Source organism: Rhinatrema bivittatum, chromosome 5 (assembly GCF_901001135.1).
Source record: "Rhinatrema bivittatum chromosome 5, aRhiBiv1.1, whole genome shotgun sequence".
Taxonomy (NCBI): Eukaryota; Metazoa; Chordata; class Amphibia; order Gymnophiona; family Rhinatrematidae; genus Rhinatrema; species Rhinatrema bivittatum.
This window is the reverse complement of record NC_042619.1, coordinates 87955585-87968537: the sequence shown is the minus strand read 5'-3', so window position 1 is coordinate 87968537 and position 12953 is coordinate 87955585. Positions and strand designations below refer to the sequence as shown.

At 43.4% G+C, this 12953-nt stretch overlaps 1 protein-coding gene across 3 annotated transcripts in view; it reads left to right on the top strand.

The window, feature by feature from the left end:
• The window catches only part of SPATA13 (spermatogenesis associated 13), a 237326-nt gene that overhangs the window by 107871 nt on the left and 116502 nt on the right, over positions 1-12953 (top strand). The window contains exons 1-2 of one of the 3 annotated variants that reach the window (XM_029602550.1): positions 1235-1685; positions 3749-5563. In XM_029602550.1, coding sequence (XP_029458410.1) covers positions 3914-5563 — 1650 coding nt within the window. In that variant the 5' untranslated portion in view covers positions 1235-1685; positions 3749-3913. Of the gene's footprint in view, positions 1-1234; positions 1686-3748; positions 5564-12953 lie in introns of those variants that run through there. The other 2 variants (XM_029602552.1, XM_029602551.1) reach the window with 2 other exon arrangements.

Genomic DNA, 12953 nt, shown 5'->3' with positions numbered 1-12953 from the left:
AAAGACAGTATGGCCCATCCTGTCTGCCAATCCACATCTCTGGCTTAGCTTGATACAAGCATACTGTAGTAGACCATGTGAACTTTAAATTCTAAGAAGTTCCTTCCTGCCTCTGTAAATATACATAACAATTTTCAATGAATGCTTAGTAAAATCATTAACTTGGTGGAATCCCAGCCTGAATATGAGTCTTGGGGGTTCTATTCTTCCTAAATTACTGTAGCTAGGACTCTCAGTTTAGAATATCAGCATAAGCACTGATTGAATTACAGTCTTTGTTTATTCAAATGGTGTCTGTCTACCTATTCTCAGCATAAAAGAGAGCAGAGGCCTTTAGCATCTATTAAAGTCCTACTGAATGTAAGTTTCTGTTTACACAGAGTCTTTGGACATATATCTCACATAGCATACCAGTATGAAAAAGGAATTTTTTTTTTTAAAGCTATTTAAATCCTGCCTTAGTTTGCAGTTTATAGAGGTTCTGAATGGAGGATTGATTTGTATCCTTGATAAATGCTGGGCAGAAATCTGCTCAGGCCTCTTCCCTATTGAGGCTCAAGAATAATCATGGCTTTCTTCCTGCTGCAGAAGTTCAAACCTTAAAGAACTGAAAAAAACACATGTTGTAAACCTCACGAGACTTTTCTTGCTTTTAAGACAAGCTTTGAGGGACCTATAAAACTGTAGTCATAATCATTTTCTACATGACTTGGGGAAAAAAACCATATGAATAACCGCAAGGGCAGATAGAATCGAGATAGGATACCAATATTTCTTTATAACGAAACCAAATGTAAAAAGCATTTATGACGGAAAGTCTCTTTCCAGACGCAAAACATTTCTCAGGCGATCCCAGTAAATGTGTATCCTGTGGTACACTGGTGGGTACAGGGTTAACGAGCACCATTAACAATCGTACCAAGAGATTTGACTTCTTTTCTTAAACCTGCTCGCAGTTAACACTAGACACTGGATTTTTAATTCTGTTTTCATGCCATTAAAACCTGAAAACATTCAGACTGCAAATATGAGGTGTGAAGACACGCAGGGCATAACCTTGAGGCTGTCAGCCCAAACCGGTGAACTTTGACCAGAACGAAGCTGGGAGTAGACTGCCTGCCTGCAGTCGCACTTGCCCTTTACCTGTGCAAATAGGAAGCCAGCGCACAGTAATAAAAGAGCACAGCAGAAAGCAGCGTCGGTCCGGGGTTTGGGGCATGGAAAGCCGTGCACTCAGGCGGCACTACCTGGGGAAGAGGGGCCGGCCAGCTCCCTCCTTGAGGGAGGACATCAGGGTCAAAGAAGTTCCCCGCTTCACAAAAGAACCAAGCGTCTCTCCCGCCCACCCTGCCAAAGCCCACACTCCCTCCCTCCCTCCCATTCCCCGCCCCCCGGCAGTACTGGCAGCTCTTCGCTCCCTCCCCATTCAGCCTCTTCGGGGTTTGCACCCGGGCGCTTTTTCCTGCTGACTCTTGTTTCTAAGGCAAACGGGCCGGTGCTAGCTAGCCCGATGGTTATTATTTGTTTCATTTTGGTTTGAGTTTCGGTGTTATTTGTAGCTGGCGTCCCCCCCACCCCAGGGATGTGCGACGGGGAGCGCGGCCGGCCCGCTCTGCGGAGGGGCTGCTCTGAGGGCTGCCTCCTGCCCAGCGGTGCCCACTGAGGGCGGCCCCCCCTCTTTCCAGGTAATGCGCCGCGCCGCTCCCGGGGTAGGAGCCGAGGGCACTGGGATCTCTCCCGGCCCGCGGGGGGGGGGGGGGGGGGAGAGCTCGCTGTGCACCTGTGACCCTCCTCGAGTTCCTGCTGCTGCTGCTGTTTATTATTATTCTGTAGGTAACAGGAGAGGTCACCGGCTGGCGGCAGGTGCCACTTTCTCATCAAGTGCACACTGTTGAAAGCAGTTAACTCCGCTGGAAAGAAAGCCAGGGTGGTGAATTTATTTAAACCGCCCAAACTATTTTGTATGCCTTTGTCCTGTAACTGCAATTGCTCTTAAGGGCAGTGGATTTTTTAATGCCACTGGTTTAGGTTTTTGAACTAAATGCGAGAGCAGAAAATGTGTGTGTCTATGTGTGTGTGTTAAACTGACCCAGCCGGCTAGGAACAATCCTAGCTGTTTTTTAAACAGTACTGTCGCAGATTGCATCATTTCGATACACAAAATAAAAATCAGCACGCACGATATCTATTTCCCAAAGGTATAATGTCTGTCTCTATTAAAATTCTGGTTTAGATGCTTTCGTGAGTGCTGAACTGTTGTTACTAGTGTCTTTCCCCCCAGGGAGGAGGGCTGGGAAAGCCTGAGAATTGAGTCTCTGCCTTCATGCTGTGCCCGAGTGCTTCCTCGGAGCTTGGCTGGTTGCTACGGGGCTCGCACTTCCGGCTTGCCATTAGCCCTGAAAGTTCACAAGATTACTGGAAGCCAAGACCTTACAATCAAAGGGCAGACAAAGAGCTTTCCTGCTTGAAAAGCTGATTTCATGGATATCTTTTTCAATTAGCATATTTTCCCTGTCTTCAGGAGGGAAGACGTTTACCTTAAAATAACATTCTACTCTTTTAGTGCAGATGCCTTCAAAACTTTTGCAAAATAGCCTGAATATGAAAGCCTCCAGCCTCCTTCCAGGGATGCCAGTCACTCACAGTCCATGAATTAAAAACTGCTTACAAAAGGGCCTTGCTGCAGTTTCCTATACACAGGGTGGGGGTGGGTGGCTTTACTAAAGGCAACCACAACTTCTTTATAAATACAAATTAACTGGTCATTTGTGTTTTATTGTAGTTAGGGGGAGGGGAGGGAGGACCTTTCTCCTAGATGTTCCCTCTCAGACCTTGGTAGTATATATATAACCTCTGTGCTATGTGATAGCGAATACTAACATTTTATTTTCCTTAATGCTGCACTGTTCTAATTTCTTCTGGATGAAAGCTCTGATTCAAACTGGACTGCTGGCACCCTGCAGCTGCAGGTCTTAAAAAGCCTGAACATTTTGTTCTTGGAAGAGTTATTATATTTGTTTAAAAGACTATAGGTTATTTTACAATAATTTAGATGTTTTCATTTTCATTATGTATGTGCAATTTTCATAGGACAGTATTTCCTGTTTATATATTTATATATATATTTTTAACTTTTTATTTAAACAAAGAGCAAACAGCTTATGAAATAAAAACACAAGCACAGCAATAATTTGCAAAAAGTCAAAGAGAACATCTCTGGACATAAGTCTGAAAGTTAAATGTCTCCTAGAGCCTGTACAATTTAACACTGAACAAGCCCTCTGTCTCTCTTTTCCAAGAATTTCCAGTAAGGCTTCCACAGCCTTTTGCATAAAGCATTTGTCATTTTCTCGATGACGCAATATCATGAATTAGAATTTGTTGCTGGGTTTCATATCTCTGTACCCAAAAGACAAGTACATACACAACAGATAGGTACACATTTTAATCTACATTAATGTTAATAATACATCCATTTTGACAATATGAAAATTTAATGCGAATAAATGTAGGTGATCACCTAATCTATAATTTGGAAATGAATAAACCTCTGAGGCTGGTATACTTCCTTGATTTAGACTAGACTGTAACCGAGTTCTTAATGATTCTTTAATCACATGACACATCTTTGTTCTATTGTTGGCGTTTTCTTGCTTTTGCACAAAAGAACCAACTCTCCTTTGTACAGGATTGTGTGAAGGGAAAAAAAAAGGATTTGCTAAATGTTGGCTTTGTTTTCTTCATGCAGGCAGTGCAGTCCATTGGCGAGCTCTTTTCAAACAATAGATGTGAACACCAGGCAAAAGGAAGCGCAGCGGAGGATGAGGGGCTGGCACCCGAGTCAACCGATGAAGACAGCGTTGTGAATCTGAGATACAGTGCTGGCTATCCACATGCCTGCGCCGCTGAGAACATGACCACATTTGTTAATGGCTGTGGTAGTGGGACCGGTGTAGGTATGGATAGCAGGGAACTGAGAACTGCAACTAACCTGAGCTGTCACAATGGGGTGTTCGAGGGCAGCACCAGCAACGAAGAGGAATCACAGGACGACAAGCTGAGCTCTTCAAAACTCGTGCGCTTTTTCTCACCCCCTGGAAAAAAGAACGGCAGCGGTGCTGAAAGGCCGCGCTCTTTGATTACAGCGGGCAGTTCGTCCACATGGAACGCGTTGTCCTCCTTTCGAAAAATGGGGTCCTTCAAAAAATTAAAATCCTCAGTCATGCAAGGCATTCAGGCGAAGGAGAACTCAGACATCTTGAATGAGGATGCTCTGGAAACTGACAGTAAAAAACGTCTTCTGAATGGAGGCTCTGGGAGAGCCCAAACCTGCAACAGGTTTCCTTACGCTGGGACTGTGCATGATTGCCCTAATGGGATGGATGGGCTGGCATCGGATGGGTCAGACGTGGAGGACAGTGATGACTCTTTTCTGAGGAACACACACCGATCACGCAGCATCAGACGAGCTTATGGTATGGGTCGCATCAGTTTATTGGAGGCTGATAAAAACCAAGTTCACCCGAATAGCCCGAGACCCTCGTCTCCTGTCAGCCAGGAGCCAAAGATCTGTGAAATTGTCATCAAAGACTCAGAGAACAACCGCATCATTTACAGGCGAAGCAAAAGCACAGATAACTTAACATTTCTCAAGAAAAGCTCCTTCAAACGAAAGTCTGCCTCAAATCTTACAGACATCAAAGCTACAAACGACAGCCAGACGCCCCAGCGGACAGTGAGTAGTTCTTCCAATGACTCGGATAAAGCTAGTGGAAATCCAGAGAGGAGGTCAAAACGCTGGCGAAGTCCTCTCAGGGCCAAGGATTTTGATAGAGTGTTAAAAATTGTAAGTAATGTTACAGATGTTGCCTTGAAGAGAGAGAGTGCTAAGGCTGCAGACTCTCCTCCTCCAAATGAACAAAGCTCCAGAGCAAGACCCAACAGCAAGCTGCACGATGACTACTCCCGGAGAGTTTCTCGAAGCAATGAAAAGGACAGGAGAAAGTACATCTCCCCCATGTGTAGCCCAAATACCCCCCTCTCAGGAACTCGGTGTCTTAGTCCATCTCTTTCTCAGGTTACTGTCTCAAGTGTTGAAAATGATTTGCCTACTCCTGAGGCCAAACAGCACAGGACATCAGGATGTCCCAGTTTGGAAGCTGCTAGTCCAGGACAGGCTTGTAGAAGCCTGAGCCCATACATCAGGGAAGTGTTTTATTCAGATTCCGAAGAAACAAAAGGTTCCACTCAGTTTACAGCTCAAACCGAACTGCCTAGTTCTCCCGTGAGGCCTACTGCTCCCAAACCCCAGAGCCCAAGCGTGGAAAAGATGAAGTGCAATACTGCTTTCCATTGCCCTAGCTATCACAGCACTTTGTCGCTGAGCTCAATGGAAAGCGAGGAAAGAGCCGAGGTGCCCGTGCCCAGGTCAGAAAGGAGTCCTGTGTCTGGCCAGGATCCAGGGCAGGCCGTTGCATCTTCTGACGATGGAAACGAAGACAGCGGCATCAGCAGCCACTCCCAGCTGAGCCTTAGCGTAGCCTCTGAAGACAAAAAGGAAGAGGTAAGAAGCACATCGGTTCTTTACCTATGGTAAATGACAATCCTCCACTGCTGACTTAACCCCTTATTGTTGGATGTTCGTTTGCCAGGCTGTTGTTCATGTGAATCTCTGCACTGCAGGCTGTGCCCACCTGGCAGGCCTTGCAGTAGAAGGCCGGAGCCAGGTAAGTGTCTGCTACTCAAGTTCACTGTGCCTAGCCAAAGGCAATACAATGTTCCCATTCACCCCCCCCCCCCCTCAAAATTATCATTAAATGTTATCTCTACAGGATACAAGTTTTTTTTTATTTAGCTATTTTTTTATTTTGTTTACTTCACCAATATCTATTCTTATTTTTTTCAAAAAAAATGTTTAAAGATGGAAGTGGAAGTCTCATTCAACAACCCTTTCAATCAACTTCAAATCCATTGAGTTAATATTGGTCTGTAATTTGTATATTTTTGTAAAGTGGGCCAAACCCTTGAGAGGAGATTATTAATAACTATTGTTAGCCAAAGGCAATGGCATCTAGCCACGATTTAGCTCTTCACATAGGTGGCACGGACTCTTCAAAGTGAATTTTGGAAAAACACAATGTTTACAAAAAAGAATTTGTGGAAGTTTGGTTTTAGATGTGTCTTTCAGCTGTCACCTCAGACTGATTACGCTTTCTGGAGCTCAGAGCTCATAACTGAGTGGCTAAGGGGGAATCTTCTGTTTTCTGGGTATATTTATTTTTCTTTATTCATAGACTTGAAGAATAACTAAGTATGGGTCTAAAAGGCAGATTGAAAGTCATAGTGTTTTATCATTGATTTTATTTTAGTTGTAGCCATCATGTCTAGTCTATATTTCTAAAGCATGTGTACCGTTTAGTCTCCTAATTCTGCATAAAGGATGTCTCCTGCAGTGAAATGCTCCTTCAGCCCTGGGGCCATTCCATACCCTCAATAACGGGGGTCACATGATAGACCTGACAAAGATCACTTTAGCAGCTGTTTTGCAATAACTGCAGCCTCTATAAAAAAGGTTGCTGACATGCTTAAATATAACCTATCACAATAGTCTAAACGCAACAGAACCAAGGCTGGTGCTTCCATTAGGCAAACTAGGCTGGCCTCGAGAGTGCCAAAAAAATTTTGGTGGTGGCAAAATCCCACCAGTATAAGGCCAGGAAGGGAGAGAGCCACTCCTGCCAAAGAAGGAAGCACGGTGCTGGCTCTGCCACCAACAGGTGAGCTTGGAGGATAGGATGCGTGACCGAAGATTTGCCCAGGGCACCAAATACTCTTGCACCGGCCCTGAACAGAACAGAGGCCTTGACCAAAGTTATTAAGAGTGTTTTATTTGAAAAAAGGCTTCAGTTTCCAATTACAAATTCAGTTTATATTTCAAACCAAGGTTGCACTGAAATTTGTGGCTATAGCTGTGCACAGGTTTACCTGTCATCTGCCAGAAGGAAAAACCTGCCACAAGTCTCACACATCCCCACCCACCACCATTTTACTGTCATTAGATTATTGGATTGAAAAGTAATGCAAACCTTTCAAGCTTAAAAGGATAATGGAAGCAGTTCAGAACAATTCTGTCCTGGACTCGGAAGTCCTAGAACCGCACTGTAAAGCTCTCAGATTCTGCTTATTTTGCTTTGCTTCAAATCTGTATTTGTTTACGTAAACCAAAAGAAAACGTCCCCCCACAGGGACCGTCAGAATGGCACTCATTGGGGTTAGAATCTAATTTAAGGTACTTTGCATTACTTTTAAATCTTTGTTTAGGGGATTACTCCAATACATCACAAATCTATTGGCATCTTACAAACCTGTTTGAGTCCTCAGGTAAGCTTCCCTTGCAATCTGCATCTCTTAATGCAGCATTTTTATTGTGGAACACATTTCCCCTTAGATGCTTGATTGGGAACAAATTATGGGAAATTCAGGAAGAGAATTAAGACATGGCTTTTTAATCAAGTGTTTTAGATGGGCTGAGTTTCCTTGTTTTAGTGTTTTATTGCCAGATTTAAATTGAAACTTTAGGTTTAGATTAGTATTATCAATATTGGGGTTTTTTTTTGTTTTAAGTATATATGGATTTGTTTGTTTGTGTTGCTTTTTGATATATTGTATGTTTCTTTGAATTGTAAGCCATTGTGATTTGTCTGAATGGCTGTATGCCAAATATTTTTAAACTTAAACTTAGAACTGGGCAGTTAAGACCCTTATTTACTGACTTTTGAGTCAAGCAAGCAACATTTTATCGCTTGAGAAGAAACAGTTTTATCTGCCTGGTCTGGTTATTTTTAGCACTTGTTTCTTAAAAAAGAAATCATTTAAGTATTCATGTTATCTGTCTGTGTACACATTAGCTCCCCTACAGAAACCAAATTCTCAGGATAGATGCATGTATGTAAAACCTACACACTGAAATAACATTTTTGGATCTAGCCCAAAACTGACAAAAAAATTTTTTTTTTTTTAATTAAACAGAGGGAAAAAAAGTGCTCCCATAAATTGCTGTGCAGTTCTTTTCTTGGGGGGGGTTTTTTCCCCAAAAGAGTGAACTGGTTCTTGGAATTTTCATTTAAAGTGCTGATAAATGCCTAAGAATTACCCAACACTAATGAATGCAACCCACTCTGCCATGGAGTGAGTCCTTGTGTAAAATTCTAGTCTTGTACAACGAGTGTTCACTTGTACAATTCATGCTTCTCTCTTGCCATCTACTGGCGATTTGAGGTTACGGCAAGCAGCAATAGAAGTCACTTCCCAGAAGGAAAATGGTTTAGCCGTGACATTTTGACAGCATTTCTAGGTGAGACAATTATCACAAAGGAGTCATGAAGTCAAAGTGCTAAAAATTAATTTTCATTTCTGGAGAGAGAAGGAGGAGGTGACAGCAGTTGTTTTCCATCATTTACTAGAGGCTGTGTTTTGCAGAAATTGCAGTCAAATGCAAATCTGTTATACCTGGCACTTTTTTTAATTAGGCTGTCTGAAACTGGTAGCGCACAGTTTCAGTAACCACAGTGGTCCAGGAGAAAAATGGAATTTGAAACAGGGTCCTAAGCTTGGGCACTGATGCACCTTTTCCGTTGTGCAATAAAAGGTATCCCAGTCTCCAAGGATCTCGTTGCCTGCTACTTAAATTCACATATATACAGAAACACAGATATTTTATATTTAACAGTCTCCTCATTAATAATAATAATTCTGCATAGATCTATTCTCTGATGTCAGATAGGAATATGAAATACGGGGGGAACTTGACAGTTCTGCTCCACTCAGTAAGACACATTTGTTTTCGTAAAAAACAAACAAACAATGCAACAAGGGGCTTTGCTGAGATCCGCCAGCGCAGCACTGGTTAAAACGATAATATTATGGCACAGCAGGATTTGAGCTCGTGAATCTCCTGGTTCTTATTTCTTCCGTAAGTAAGTAGCGTAGCTAGAGAGCGGTAGATTTTGGATCACAGGGCTCAAGCTCTAAGGCAGGGGTCAGGAACCTTTTTGGCTGAGAGAGCCATAAACGCCACATATTTTAAAATGTAATTCCATGAGAGCCATACAATATGTTTAAAACTAAATACAAGTAAATGTGTGCATTTTATGTAAGATCACACTTTTAAAGTACAATAAGTCTCTGAAAATATTACACCAGGCCTTAAGACACCAATACATCTCCTATTAGGAAAACGGACCAAGTCAGGCTGCTATAGAGTCCTACACAGAAACTACACGCCAGCAGAAAACCTCACCTGAATCACGTGCTGTCCCTCACCTAACATAGAATAAAGAGACCAAAACGCATAACAAGAAGCATGCAGACAAAAACTGAATTGGAAACTGCAACAAGCCAGAGTCTCTGTATGCAGTGTAACAAAGGAAAAAAGAAACATCACACATCCTTATAAAACAAATCAAGAAATATAAAATCATCAGCAGTAAAACTGTACTAACAAAAAGAACATATTTCGAAACAGCTGATGAGTGGAATATCCAATAATTAAAAACTCATATAAAACATTTCCAGATACCGACAAAATATTTCAAAATAGCAGACACAAAGATCCAGTAATGAAAAATAATAAGGATACAAAAATTTTTTTGCTCTGCATACCTGGGAACGTTTGATATCCAGGTGTCCTGAGATTGTTCTGAATTAGCAGGAGGTGGGGTGGTTTGCTTGGAACTTTCTCCTCTCTGTCACATACCAGCGCTCTCTCTCACACTGGCTCTCAATGACACACCTATACACACATGCTCTCAGTCACTCACATATACAAATGTTTTTTCTCTCTCACTTATATAGGCTCTTAATTACACATTTACACACATGCTGTCTATCTTTTCACGCTTACACACACACAGGCTTTCAATCACATAAATACATGCTGTCTTTTTCTCTCACACACAGACTCTCATTCACATGCTTACAAACATGTCCTCTCTTTCTCTCATTTACACACAGGCTCTCAATCACATACTCACATGCTCCCTCACCTAAATCAGCTCTCAATCACACACAGACACACATGGTCTCTCTCTCTCATTTAAACACAGGCTCTCAATCACATACTCACATGCTCCATCACCTAAACCAGCTGTCAATCAGACACAGACACACATGATCTCTCTCTTACTTATACACACAGGCTCTTAATCATACATACACATGATCTCTCTCACACACAAAGGATCTCAATCATACACACATACTCTTTCAAACAAACAGGTTTTCAATTACAAACTTACACATACAGGTTCCCAATGGTAAACTTACATTCATGCTCTCTCTCTCACAGGCAGGATCTCAATCACAGACATACTCTCTTTCACATATACAGGCTCTCAATCATTCACATACATGCAATCTCTCACTCACACACACAGGATCTCAAACACACACGCTTGCTCGCTCATTCACTCTCTCTCTCCCCCCCCCGGGAACTCGCGGCAGCAGCAGCCACCTCCCAACGCTAACCTCCTTCATTTTCAGCCCTCGCGGAGGCGAAGGCGGAGTCCCATCGGCCGCGGTTGAAGATTTTCATTTTCCTCCGAGCCGCGCTGCAGTCTTCTTCCCGCGCAGGCACCCGATGCTCTCCACTTCCTCTTCCGGGCCGCGGGAAGAAGAGAGCACGCCGGTGCTCTCTTCTTCCCGCGGCCCGGAAGAGGAAGTGGAGAGCATCGGGTGCCTGCGCGGGAAGACCCGCGCAGGCACCCGATGACTCCAGCGCTGGCACCCGGCTGACACCCGATGACTCCCGCGCAGGCACCCGGATGACTCCAGTCGGCGTGCTCTCTTCTCCTCCCCCCCGCGGCCCGGAAGAGGAAGTGGTGAGCATCGGGTGCCTGCGCGGAAGAAGAGACCACGCTAGTGTGGTCTCTTCTTCCCGCGCAGGCACCCGATGCTCTCCACTTCCTCTTCCGGGCCGCGGGGGGGGAGGAGAAGAGAGCACGCCGGTGCCGCTGACTCCAGCTGTCCTGCCGCGTTCCGCCCGGGCTGACAGCATTTTAAGCCCGGGCGACGGAGGACCGGGGAGCAGCTGGGTCAGCGGGGAACCGCGAAGTATGGCGACACGTGTCTGCGAGCCAGATGCAGCCCTCAAAAGAGCCATATCTGGCTCGCGAGCCATGGGTTCCCGACCCCTGCTCTAAGGGGATGAAATACGAGTTGGGTATTTTTAGGCTCCTTTCTGCCTTTTGGATTCTGACTCCATGGTATCAGGAGTGGAGGGAATCCAAGACTCAGAATATGTCCAAACCTACTCAAGATGCACTCCACCATCTTTACGGAGGTCTAAATCTCGGCTCATTTCCAGTTGCACATGCTGGAGAGGGGAAGGCCGTGCATCTAGCAGATGTGGTGACCTGAGAAGGGATGCTGTGCTGCTCCAGTCCGCGATTGCTAGGCTGAATTCCTTTAAGTGCTTGGGGGCACTCCTGATGGTGTCTGTGAATGTGGGACCTAGAGAATATATTGAGTACCTGTACTAGGATTTGTAGAAATAACAAACCTTGAATTAAAATGGATATCACAACAGCTCTTAAAGCGATGTGAAGAGAAGCCCGCTAGTTTTGTTGGCGAGTGCAGTAGGTACGCAGTTGGTTTCACCTGCTCACATTTGTAAGTACAGATGGCATGATACATTTTGTTTATTTTCTCTCATATCAGTGAGTTGTATTTTGGCTGAGCCAGGGGTTTACTGAATGAGCTCGGGAGAGACAAAAACAAACAGGAATGTGAGATCTCTTGACAAAAACAGACTGGAGGAGAAATGCCTCAGCAAATACATCACTGCCCACTCTGAACTCATTAACAGGGTGTGCTTGATTTGGTTTGTCGTTGTGGGTGCCCATTGGCACAGTTTGCTTGCAGATGGGGGTCATACATAGTATCTGTTGACTAGCCTCGGTTCAGAGTGCGGGCTGAGATTAAAAGGGGTTAGCAGAAATAGTTGCCTCAAAAGTTGTTATAGCGCAAAAAAAATAAATAAATAAAAGTGGATCCAAAAAAATTCACGCTCACAAAAATCAAGCTGCACCAGTGTGAGATGAGAAGTAATAAAAATCATTCCCAAAATGCACAAAACAATCTTAGAAAATAAATGCTCTTTATTCCTTACACAACATCCTCTTAATTTATCAAAAAATAATAATAATACAGTGATGTTAAGTCCCCTGGCATGGACCGTATTTCCTCATTACCCTATATAAAGGTAAAATAAAAATATATATAAAAAAAACATATTGAAGGGGACTGAATAAAAACCCATACCAAAACATTTTTAATACCAAACAACATACCTAAAGAGGCATCACATTTAAATCTGCCATTGCTTCAAAAGAACAGCTTCTCAGCTCCCACTGATGAATGGCGCCAAAAAACCACACGACCCACAAGCACCAATCAACATCAATCAAGCAGATAAGATACGATTCTCAAAATTATAGCCATAATACTGCAAAAGTCAATACATAATCAGTGCCCCATAGCACATCAGAAAAGAAAACCTAATCAATATCATGGTTTAAACCATTCGACTCGAATGACCGAAGCTTAAAAATCCAGTGGTGTTCACCCTGGAATAAAAAATTGTCATAATTGTCCCTCTCCAAGACCCATATAAAAAGTTAGTGTGTAAATCATGAGACTGCAAAGTAGGGGTGGCCATGCAAAAAGCCTGTCTCACTTTTTATTCAGTTTTTGTTGTTGTTGGTTTGAGGGGGGTTTTTTTGTGTCGTTTTGGATGGAAAACACAAAACGAAACAACAGATGTCACAGTTATTTCCCTGCTGTAGGACAGTGCATCCCTACTGTAAAGCAGCAATTTTGCCAACAGCTTTAATGCTCAGGTTATAATTAGAGCACATAAAACCTTTATTCTGCTTTTTCTGTTGGACTTGCACTTA